This window comes from Apis laboriosa, unplaced genomic scaffold, assembly GCF_014066325.1.
Source record: "Apis laboriosa isolate Shangri-la unplaced genomic scaffold, ASM1406632v1 scaffold17_cov146, whole genome shotgun sequence".
Taxonomy (NCBI): domain Eukaryota; kingdom Metazoa; phylum Arthropoda; class Insecta; order Hymenoptera; family Apidae; genus Apis; species Apis laboriosa.
The window spans coordinates 2530079-2542556 of NW_025222181.1; the positions used below are offsets into that span (position 1 = coordinate 2530079).

General features: G+C 26.7%; 1 protein-coding gene across 1 annotated transcript; it reads left to right on the plus strand.

Annotated features, from left to right (window-relative positions):
- Nucleotides 1–58: 58 nt before the first annotated feature.
- Nucleotides 59–9996, plus strand: LOC122711704 (tyrosine-protein phosphatase 69D). The gene is made up of 10 exons (XM_043930716.1): nt 59–425; nt 2611–2916; nt 3029–3616; nt 3693–3986; nt 4065–5063; nt 5153–5396; nt 5511–6522; nt 6613–6900; nt 7158–7586; nt 7690–9996. Exons 1-10 carry the CDS (start codon nt 335–337, stop codon nt 7768–7770), a joined length of 4332 nt encoding a protein of 1443 aa, XP_043786651.1. The 5' UTR covers nt 59–334; the 3' UTR covers nt 7771–9996.
- The last annotated feature ends 2482 nt before the right edge of the window (nt 9997–12478 follow it).

Here is a 12478-nt window from a genome sequence, read left to right on the forward strand (position 1 = left end):
CGTGGAACAGAATCCCGACGGAGGGCAGTGTCAATCGTTAGCATTTGGTAGCATAGTGGTTTCGTTGAGACACCTACATTACATTCATATATGATTCAGTTTCGCTAGCACTTTTACGGGGTGAGATTTGCAAAGTGTGTCTGAGCAACTCGAAAAGTGCGTCGCACGTAAGTGCGAAGCGTGATATGAAATAGTGAATTGGATCGTGATTCAAATGGATAGGCGATACTAACTACACGTCATGGGATTGTGAAAGGAATCGAGAACGTATAAGAAGGCAGGAAGTGGGAAAAGGGCCAGGGATACAACGCTCACGCCCGGTTGTCACGACGCCATGTTTCCCCGAAGTAGTCTACCGATGTCGAGTATCCCTTTGATGATACTCTGTTTTTTCATACTATTCGTCGCCGGCCTTGATGAATCTGGTAAGTCATAGAAATACTTTTACAAACTATCTCATGATCAATTTGAGCGCGTCGACAACTCTTTCCGCTTCTCTCGTTGAACATCTACAAAGAATATGAATGTTATAAGCAATGTAGCGGATACACACGCGATACACTGCTGTCATCATTATCCTCACAATTGTTATCCTTCGTTCGATAATTTTTATCTCATGTAAATATTATGGCAATGATTTTAACTTAAGCCAAATAGATAGTTGATTCTACAATTATGCATAAAATTGTATATCATTATGCTGATTAATAACATAACATAAAAAAATATCGAATGTCTAACGTATCTTAATTGTTTCAATTATTTATCGTTTGATGTACCTTTTCTTATCGTTTATCTTTTGTTTGTTATATGATTTATATTTATAAAAAAAAATTCAATTTTTATGGTATATTAATTAATGGAAAAAGCTCGAAATCAATTTGCTATATCCATATTTCATAATTTTAAAATATAACAGTTCAATATTAAAAAATTTATTCACAAAAATTATTTATATTTTAATCTTTATTAAAAAATTTCTATCATAATTGAAATTAATTTATAATATAATCAGTGATATATTCTATTATTCTTATTTATTTTATTTAACTATCTTATATATTTCTTATTATATATTATATATTAATATTATATATATATTATTCTTATTATATATTATATATTATATGTATATTTCATACATACCATAGAAGTAAATAAACTAAATTTGAAAATTGTGAAACTCAATTAGATAAATAATTATGTATATATAATAATTATGATCATAAATTATGAATTATCAGAATTTTAAGAATGAATATATTTATTATTTATTAAAATAATAAATTTCTAATTTATTCACTTACTAATTTGCTTATTATTAATAAAAAAATATTTATTATTTTGATGAAATATTTAATTAATTATTTCTATATTTTACGAAAATTCATTTCCTTCAGCTTAAATATAATTTTGAATAATAAAAAACATTTTTCTTTACCGGACAAATATTTGAATATGTTTATGTTTGGAAACATAATCCATTTTTAAGTAGTTTATTTTATCGAATATTAAATTATATTTTTTTCGCAAAAAATAATCTTTATTTGATATAAGTAATTTTATAAAAATCGGAACAAAGTTAAATTAAATACTATAGAAAATTTTATTTCATAATATAATCACTAAAGTAATTTTTATAAAAGTAATTTTTATAAAGTTTTATTTTTTATTTAATGATTTTTATTATTTTTTTAATGCAATGATTATCTTATTTTACATAATAAATATCACATAATCTAATATATAACATACGATTTAAAGACGTTTAATGTAAGAAAACGTCACTGTCTATTGAGTCACCAGTGTCATCGCGATAATAACTGTTGAACTCATTAAATAAAGAATTTACGCGACATATACTTTCACGTTCTGCACAAAGAGATGAAAACTTAGAACGACATTTTTTAAAGTTTATATTAATATAGATTATAAAATAATACTTTTAATAATACATATAATAATACATATGATTATTAATTGCTATTAAATCGCTTAAAAAAAGAAAATTGATATTAAAAATAGTTTTGCACATAGTTTCGTTCAGTTGATAATTTTAATTTTGTTAAAAATTTCAATTCAATATAAATTTTTTATTCTTCATATCAAAGAATTTAAAATAATACAGCAGCTTATATTTTTATTTGAATATAAAGTCATAATATAAAATTTTATTTGATATATATTTTTTATATAAGTCTATAAAACTTTATACAATAAAAAATTTTAAACAATAAAATATACAATAAAATATACTTTGAATAAATTTTGATAAATTTTACCTTTTAAATAACAAAATTTGTATATTGCATTTGTATATAACAATTTAAATAATTTCATTATCATGATTTTAATGAATTAATGAACTAACTGTATAATTCATTCATGTATTAAATAAAAAATTTTTTTAATTTAAATAATTTATTTTTTTTAAATTAATCAATTTGTCAATAAATTTTTATTTGTTATTGTTATGTTGATTATTATTCAAATATTGGTAAATTTCATATATGTTTCATAAAATCTCAATAGATTAAACATCAATTTATTAATATCACATAAATATCAAAATAAATATATGAATATATATTTTTTTGTGTCCTCATATAGTTGTTGAAAGCATAGAAACCACTGAGTCAAAAAATGAGAATCCAGCAATATTAGAAATTACAGCATCTCAAGATTTAGAAGGTATAGAGGCTGGTAGTACGCCATCATTAATATGTAAACTCAATGTTCCTGGCCAAATATGGTGGACTAGCAATGGAAAAAATCTCACTACTATTAAAGATTTTGATTCGGGAGGACGTTTGGATATTAAACAAGCTAGTAGAAATGATACAGGAGACTACAAGTGTATAGCACAAACTATAGAAGGGGAAATATTGGAAAAGGATGTTCATATTAGAGTTATTGGTAAAGTTATTAATTATCAATTAGAATTATTAATTATCAATTAATTATAATATTCAAAATTTATATTTATGCAATTATTTACATTTTTAATTATGAATTATTTTTATTTTAGAACCAGGTAAAATAACAGCTGGAGAAGATATTAGGATAAAAGTTATGGAATCTGCTAATTTAACATGTCACATGCATGGTTATCCATTATCTCAATTTTCTTGGTTAAAAGGAAATGATTCTGAAAGTTCAGATCACTGGAAGGATTTCACCACTATCACACAAATAAATGAAACTCTCACTATACTCACTTTAGAATTTACGAGTTTAACACGTAAAGATAACGGAACGTATATTTGTAAAGCACGTGATTACAACGGTGAAATTAGCGCTTATAGACATCTTTTTGTAATTGATGTACCAAAAGTAAGCATTGACTTTATGAAAGCTGTTGGTGCTGGAAGTATATTTTTAAATTGGACTGTAAATGATGGTAATGAGCCTATTAAAAAATATTTTATCCAACATATGAAGAATGGAACTAATCAATATCAATATTATTCTGAACAAATTGGCGGCGGTAACTCAAGCTATGTTTTAAAAGGTTTTGAAAGTGGTACAGCATATCAAATTGGTATTAGTGCCATGAATAATGTGGGTACATCACATGTACGATTTGATCCACGTTGGATTACTACTCTTGAAAAAGGTATTGAAATATATAATTTTAATTATATTAATTATTTCTGAACTATTAAATAATAGATCAATTCAATTTGTTACAGATCCTATATTTGTACCAAAAGTTTCTGTTAATGGAGTTACTGAAAATTCTATTACAATAGCATGGACAGTGCCACCATTGGATTTAAAAGAACATGTTCATTATTATAATTTAATGATTACCCATGGAGATCAAAAAAGAGAAGCGGTATATCCCGCGCAATCATATGCCGTGTACGCATTTGTCGATCTTGATCCCGCTACAAAGTATAAATTTAAAATTGCCGCATGTAGCGAATATACAAAAGAATGTGGAAATTGGAGCACTGAAGTAAATGGTACTACTTTAGATGGAGGTAAAATTATTAAACTCGGAAACTCAATATTTTCTATATTTTAAAAATTTAAAATTAATAATATAATTTTAATTTCAGTGGCTAGTCCTCCTCAGAATTTATCTGTTAATTGTCGATTTGATAATATAAGTAGTTCCAGTTTCATTTCCATTTCATGGGCTCATCCAGAGAAACCTAATGGTGTTATTACTCGTTATAATATACAATTAACTGGCATTGCTAGATTTAGAAATGACATGGGTCGTTTAGATATTGATACTTGGGGACCACAGACTTGGAGTGTTTATAAAAAAAATAGTACACATTTTAATCAAATACCACCTAATACTAATTATACTGTCCGTGTTAACGGTGTAACTAGATCTCGAACACTAGGAAAGGATGCTGTTGGTAATTGTACTACACCAATTACAATACCAGACAGAGATAGTTTAAATATGCGATCGTGGCGAAAAATTGAAAATCAGGGTAAACAATTGTTTAAATTGTATCTTCCTCGTATCACAGAACGAAATGGTCCTATATGTTGTTATCGAGTTTATCTAGTAAAATTAGCACCACAAAAAAGTGTTACTGATTTACCACCACCCGAGGAAATTAATGTATATTCATATCAATATGCTCATAATTCACCTTCTGGTGGTGCTTATATTGCCGAAATATTCGATAGTGATCGATTGATATCCGAAATTTTCCTTGGCGATGGTGAATCATTCAATGGTAGTAATATGTGCAATAAATGTATTGGACTTCGTCCAAAAGCTGCTCCACCTGTACATTTTGTTCCTGAAGTTTCAATAACCACATCAGCATTTAATACAACACCTGCTATTACTACATTATTAACATCGACTACAACTCCCACTCCAACAACATCTACTGTTACTACTCAAAGGATAGAAATCATTACAAATCTAATAGATAATAATCATACAGAATCTGTAGAAAGAAAAAAAAGAGAAAATATGGCTATCCAGAAAACAAAAAGTGAAGATGGATCTTTTGAACAATTACTTAGCGCACAAGATGGTTTCTTAGATGAAAAATCAAATTATACGGGTTTTATCGAAGTTATTGGTATTTTAATATTTCCAAATAAGTACATATTTATATTGAAAGTTTAAAATACTTTTTATTACAAGAGATTTTTTTTTTTTTTTTTTTAGTGCTTGGAAACCAAGATCAGCTTTTACCTGCCTATAGTAACTATTTTAATCTTCTCTATGGAGGATTGGATCCCGTAACTATGATATCAACGGAAGTGACCACACTCAGTGTAATTCTACAACTTTCTATTGCTCTTATATTGATTATCATCATTCTTCTTATTGCACTTTGTGTATTACATAGATACACAAAGCGTGCTCAACAAAGAGGAGAAGAAATTATAACTCTGAGAAATAGTTTTAGGTAATATTTTCACTGAAAAAATATTATATATTGTATATATTATATAATATAATATATATTATAATATTATAATATATATAATATATAATATAATGAACATTTTTATCTTAATAGGCATTTATGCAGAAGTCTTAGAGGAAGGCATCAATTGGTAGCAGCAAGTCCTCCAGATATGCCTCCTATTCCTAAAAGTGAATTGCTTCAAGCATATCTTGAACGACACCGAGATTCTGATTATGGTTTCCAACATGAATTCGAATTATTACCAGATAGATTTACAGATCGTACAACAAGAGCTTCAGAAGCACGCGAAAATTTATATAAAAATCGTTATCCGGATATAAAATGTTATGATCAGACTAGAGTAAGACTTGCGCAAATGGATGGAATTTGTGGTTCCGATTATATAAACGCAAATTTTGTATTAGGATACAAAGAACGCAAGAAATTTATATGCGCTCAAGGTCCAATGGAAAATACTGTTTGCGATTACTGGAGAATGATTTGGGAACAACATCTTGAACTGATACTTATGTTAACAAATCTCGAAGAATATTCGAAAACAAAATGTGCAAAGTATTGGCCGGACAAAGGTGAAACCAAAAATTTTGGCGATATTACTGTTGAACATGTTCGAGAAAGAGCTTATTCGGATTATGTTGTTCGTGAATTAAAAATGACACGATTAGGAGAACGAGACGCACGCACTATTATTCAATATCATTTCTTAGTTTGGAAAGATTTCATGGCACCAGAACATCCTCACGCAATCCTCAGATTTATTAAAAGAGTTAATGAAGCTTATTCGTTGGAAAAAGGTCCAATATTAGTACATTGTAGTGCAGGTGTCGGACGAACGGGAACATTAGTCGCATTAGATTCTTTATTGCAACAACTTGCAGAAGAGGGTCAAGTTTCAATATTCAATACAGTATGTGATTTAAGACATCAAAGAAATTTTTTAGTGCAATCATTGAAACAATATATTTTCATTTATCGCGCATTAATGGAAATGGCACAATATGGTGATACAGAAATTCCAGCATCGCAGCTTAAAAATAATGTTGCAAAATTAAGACAAAGAGATAATGGTAAAGAAAAATGTAGAATGGAAGAAGAGTATGATGTAAGTAAAAATCCTGTTAAAAGATTTAGTCACATTAAAAAAAAAGTGTTAATCAAAGAAAATTGTACATTTTATTTTTGATATTTGTAGAAAATCAACTCTGTATTAGAAGACAGAAAATCATTTTCCGTTGGTGGAGGAGAAGAAAATAAAAGCAAAAACAGAAGTGAATTAATAATCCCATATGACAGAAATCGAGTAATTCTTACACCCGTTCCGGGTAGAGAACATTCAACATATATAAATGCATCTTTTATTGAAGGCTATGACAATTCCGAATCGTTTGTTATTACTCAAGATCCATTGGATACTACAATAGCAGATTTCTGGCGAATGATTTCAGAACAGTGTATTTCTACGATAGTAATGTTATCCGATGTAAGCAGTTATTTCTTACGTTTTTTAATTATTTTTTATATTTTTTATATATTATAAATTTTAAACTCGTTGCGTAAGTATTATATATGGTACGCAACTTATATTTTTCCATAATATTAAAAAAAAATTATACTTATAATAATTAGAGTCGGACGAAAAATATTATTGAGTCTCCGATTTTAAATGAATGTGTTATAATATATAAAACTAACCTCATTATTCAAATTGTACATATGTAATATAAAAATTTATTTTAGTTAAATGAAGGTCCAAGAAAATGTCCACGTTATTGGCCTGACGAAGAAACTGCATATGATCATATAAGAGTTAGATATATTCAAAGTGAGAGCTGTCCGTATTACACTCGTCGTGAATTCTGTGTTTCTAATACAAAAACGGATGAAAGTGTTGTTGTAACACAATATCAATATCATGGGTGGCCAACAGTAGAAGGAGAAGTACCTGAAGTAACTCGTGGTCTCATTGAACTCGTAAACCAAACGCTTACAAACGATACAGAATCAAGCGGCTCACTAGTTGTGCATTGCAGCTATGGATCTGATAGGAGTTCTATGTTCGTCGCTCTTAGTATATTGGTCCAACAATTGAGAACTGAAAAACGCGTAGATATATTTACAACAACAAAAAAATTACGTTCACAAAGACATGGCATGATTAGCACTTTTGTACGTATTTCAAATTTAATAGTCAATTTTTTTTTTTATAAAAAAAGTAAATAAAATAATTATATATAAATTTTTATTTAATATTTTTATTTAATATTTCTAGGCACAATATGAATTTTTACATCGTGCTATCGTGAATTATTCAGATCTTCATAATTTAGCCGATGATGAACCAACTTCTTAATATTGCGGAATAAAATATTGAAATTTCTCAATAATGTTTGGTGAATATGTGCGTAAAAACAACGTACAAAAAATGTTTGGAGATTGTGTATTCGAATGCTCAAAAACCTATATTGGGCCAACCAAAGAGATTACTAATATATTGGTGAAATAAATACATCATGAAATTAGACTGAAATATACATGTGTATAAGCAATTATCGATCTTTGAGAATTTTTATACACTATCGAAGAGAATTATGTGTATACATTTATTCATACCACAAGGAATAAACAGTAAACATTTCATATTGACAAATTCATAGGATTAAACTAAACATACGATTGATTTGATATACAAATGAATTTAACCAATTATTGGTTAATTGTTATAAAGTGCAGTACAGTGAAGACATTCGTGATATCATGGTCTCGACAACATTGTGAATCTATCTCAATGATTTATTTTTATTGATAAAATTGAAAAAAAAAAACACGAAATAGTGTATTTAAACATTTTTGTGATTGAACATGTATGAAGAAACGTATGAAGAAAGCATTGACGCAACAAAGTAAGTGCGTTTTTATTAACAAATACGACTATTTGATGGACTACTGAAATAATTAAGCATATTTATAAAACGTATAAATATTTTGACAAAATAAACCATATAACAACTTACCAATCTAATAATTGATCGTATTTTTATATTATAATAGTTACATTTCAGACTTTATAACATACATATTATATTATAATAATAAAATTATAATTTATAGAAACTTTGTATTATATAATATAACAATAATTTATGTATTTTTATGTTGTTCATACATGTATTCTTTTTTACGCGATCAAATATAGATGGTACAACTTATATGGTTTAAATTGAATTAAGAACTGGATTCTTCCAAACGTTTTTGCAGACATGCGTTGTTATTCTATCCTTCGATAACAAGGATAGATCAAACTCTGATTTGGTCTACCTTACAATTTATAATTATTAATAATATTACGCACGCATGTGTGTAAATTTATTTGTAACATACGTGTCATATAAAAGCGATATAAAGCGTGCGTACATAATGCGCTTGCGCTAATTTTTCTTCTAAAGAAAGACTGATCTTCTTATTCAGTTTAAAATGCGCGAAAAACAGCACGTACTTTATTTGTACGATATATAAAACTACTGTGAATTATAACACGGAGAGAAAAATCATTTTTTTACTTTTTCATACACAAAACGATTAGAAATATATCTGTGTGTGTGGCATGTCCGCAAATGTGCTTTGTAAGTCACCGACGAAGTGTTACGCATAATTGGAGGGCTTATGCGGCATAGGAGTTAGGTTTCATTCAAGAATACCAAAAGATATAGGTAGTTCTTATGTATTGGAATTTATGAGTTAAATTATTGAAATAACTAAATTTCGGCTAAAATAAATTTTTCTAATTAGAGAATAAAACTACTATAAAATATTATTTTATGTAATATATAATATTATATTACATAATATAATATTATGTAAATGAATAAAATCGAATTTTTACATTAATAATGAGAATTACCTACAACTGTTAGTATTCTCCTCACAGTGAATAATACTGAAAATAAAAACAAGTCGATGAGATTACTATAAATAAGGAAAGAAAAAGAAACAATATCTTTAAAATAAGAAAAATTGTGAAATCATACATTATACATATTATATTATTTCTTCGCATGTTCGTTTTTTTCTAGTCAAGTTTTTAACTCCGGCATATACGCTGCTAAGCCATTCATTTATGGCAAGGGACAATCACATTAAATTTTTGATTTACATCGCATCGATCGACAAGATTTATTTTCTTTTCCTTTCGGTGTCATTCCATTCGTGCTTACGATGCACGTCCCTATTCAATGTACATGTGTGTATAACCGAGAATAACAATTAATTACTAGTTTGCGCTTCGATTATGTTATAATTGATAGAGATCTAAGATACAAACATGCTTTATCTGTAATTAGAGTTGCTGCTATCACCTTCTGCTGTTGCTTCATTATATTAATAAACGGTGTGACATATTTGTTTTTATACTTATATAACAAAATTATTATATGTAGAAATATTTACAAAGTGCCTATGAATTTCCACCTACTGTTATTTTTTTTACATACTATAAAACATCATTAATATTTATCTTTCATAGATTGCAAATAATTTAAGATATAATATTAGAGACTTATGAGATAATAAGATATTTTTATCTGTATCATAAATATATCTGTACAGATATATTTATCTGTATTTTATCTGTAAACATATATATATGTTTATCAATGGTTTATAAATATTTTATAAACCACAGTATTTTTACATTATATAAATATTTATACAGTTATATATATTTCATTCTAATTTCATAATAATGTTTTTGTTATCAATCCAATATTTTCTTATTTGCGTAAATCTTGTCTACATTCTTTTTTTTTTAATTAACTCATAAAAAAAATATTGTATGGTGGAAATTTTTAAACATTTTGTATGGTAGATGTAGGTTCAAATGATCTTTAATTGAAATATAGAAAACATTTTCTTAGAATGTCAAATTGACACGCACAATATATAAAGAAAAATAATCTCATGGACTTTTAATATTTTATGATGTAAAATTTACAAGCACAGCACTGTAACAAATATATTTCGTTTAATTTATGTTATTATCAGTGAGAAAATAAGCGATGTTTAGGCATGAAACATCTCTTATTTGTAGAATATATTATTTATAAGATCTGCGATATATATATATAATTATTAATTGCGTCTTTATTATTTAAGAATTTTGCGCAAAATTAACGATTGTTTTTAATTTTTATCGCATAAAGTTAAAATATACTTTAAATGCTCGCGAAAATGCGCAATTTAGAACAGTAATGATATAACCATTGTTAATATTTGATATGACATTATGCAATTGCAAAATTGTTATTACAATTTTGTAATTAATTGCATGTACTGTTCTTATTACATATTTTCATCTCGTAGTATGTGTATAAAGAAACATCGACATTTTTACAGCCAGTGTATGAATTAGAAGGATTAAAAGCATTGTTGTAAATTAATATACAATTTTTTATTTTTATCACGATAAAAATTCTGATACGATCCATTGAAAAAAGCGAAAAAAAAAAAAAGAAATATTTCAAGTAGCAAGTGTATCGCACTTTTTTAACTTTTTATTTTATAAAATGGACATCGAAAGATGCAAACTATATTATTATAATAATATAGAGATACCTCAGATATAAGTTAAAGTTAATGGTTTCACACAATTTACCATTTTATCTCAAAAAATAAATTATAACAATGTATTATTAATTGCAGAACTGTATTGATAATACGTTAATTTTTTTTTCTCAATCAAATTAAATGGTCGATTTAAATTGATTATTAATTTGATCGATATTAACTTTAATTTATCTTGAGGTATAAATGGCTCTATGTAACTGGCTAGGAATATGTAGCGCGAAAAATGATATAGCGTGCCCTATAAGAAACTTGTGCGTGACGTTTGTTAATTATTAATATAATTAGGCAATACATTATAAGAGAATGAGGAGACGGCGGTCTTTTTCAAGAATAATTAATATAATTTCATATAGGATACATACTATATAAATATTCTCTTCTGTGACCAGAGAAAGGTGACTGACAAACCATGTATTACTTTACATGTTAAAGATGCCATTCATGATAAATTCATTCTAATATTTGAAAGAAATAACTGTGTTAATAGTATTTGAATCAGCTAGTATAGAATTTTGTAAATTGTGCTATTGCCATAGCAATGAGCATTATTATATGATTATTGTTGTCAATATGATTGTGCTGCATTAAACAAATAATAATCATTGAAATTAAAAATAAAAAAAAAAATCTTTGAGATTTTACTAGAAAAAAGTTTTGAATTTTCTTTTATCTCTGATCTAAAATGGCAATTAATAGCAGCATAAGTTATTACAATTCGAAAAAAGGAAAGCAGATTTTTCCAAAATATAATGGAAAACTATTTTGCTTGAAAATCTAAGTCTTTGAAGAGTGAAGACTTTTTTACAATTTTGATACATAAAATGAAATTTGCAATAACAAGTAAAATAATTATCAAAGACATTTTGTATAGTTATTATTCATTTTTCATCATGCTTTAACTATTGTTTATGTTTTTATTGCTTTTTGTATTCATAAAAGTACATTGAGAAAATTTTTTATAATATACATAGTATATCATTTTAATAATGAAGACACATTAACATAATTTGAACTTTGAATTGGAAAAGAATGATTGAGATTTTGTTTTTTTATTATTCTTTATATTTTTTAATATATGCATGAGCAATATAATATCTATTATATTTGATACATATAAATCTAATGGCACCTACTAACGTTCCTGTGATATTCTATGCGACTGATGAGTTTAAGATATGTGATATGAATCACGATCCTTTTTATACAATTGACAATAGAAATCAGTTTTTTATACCATCAATTTTGTACTTTTATAACTTGATATTTTAAATTATTTTGAAATTTTTAAGTGAATTTTCGAAAATTTTTATACGGGCATACTTAAATTTTTTAGCAATCTTTTTACCTTTTAGATATTTCCATCGTCTAAATATTAAGATGAAAATAATCGAAAGATTAATATATTGCATGTTTTATGCATTAGATATCACAATAGAAAG

Coding starts and splice junctions, on each gene's coding strand:
- LOC122711704 (XM_043930716.1), top strand. CDS start 335: ATGTTTCCCCGAAGTAGTCTACCGATGTCGAGTATCCCTTTGATGATA. Junction 5,064..5,152: donor GGGTTTTATCGAAGTTATTG/GTATTTTAATAT, acceptor TTTTTTTTTTAG/TGCTTGGAAACCAAGATCAG. Junction 7,587..7,689: donor ATGGCATGATTAGCACTTTT/GTACGTATTTCA, acceptor TAATATTTCTAG/GCACAATATGAATTTTTACA.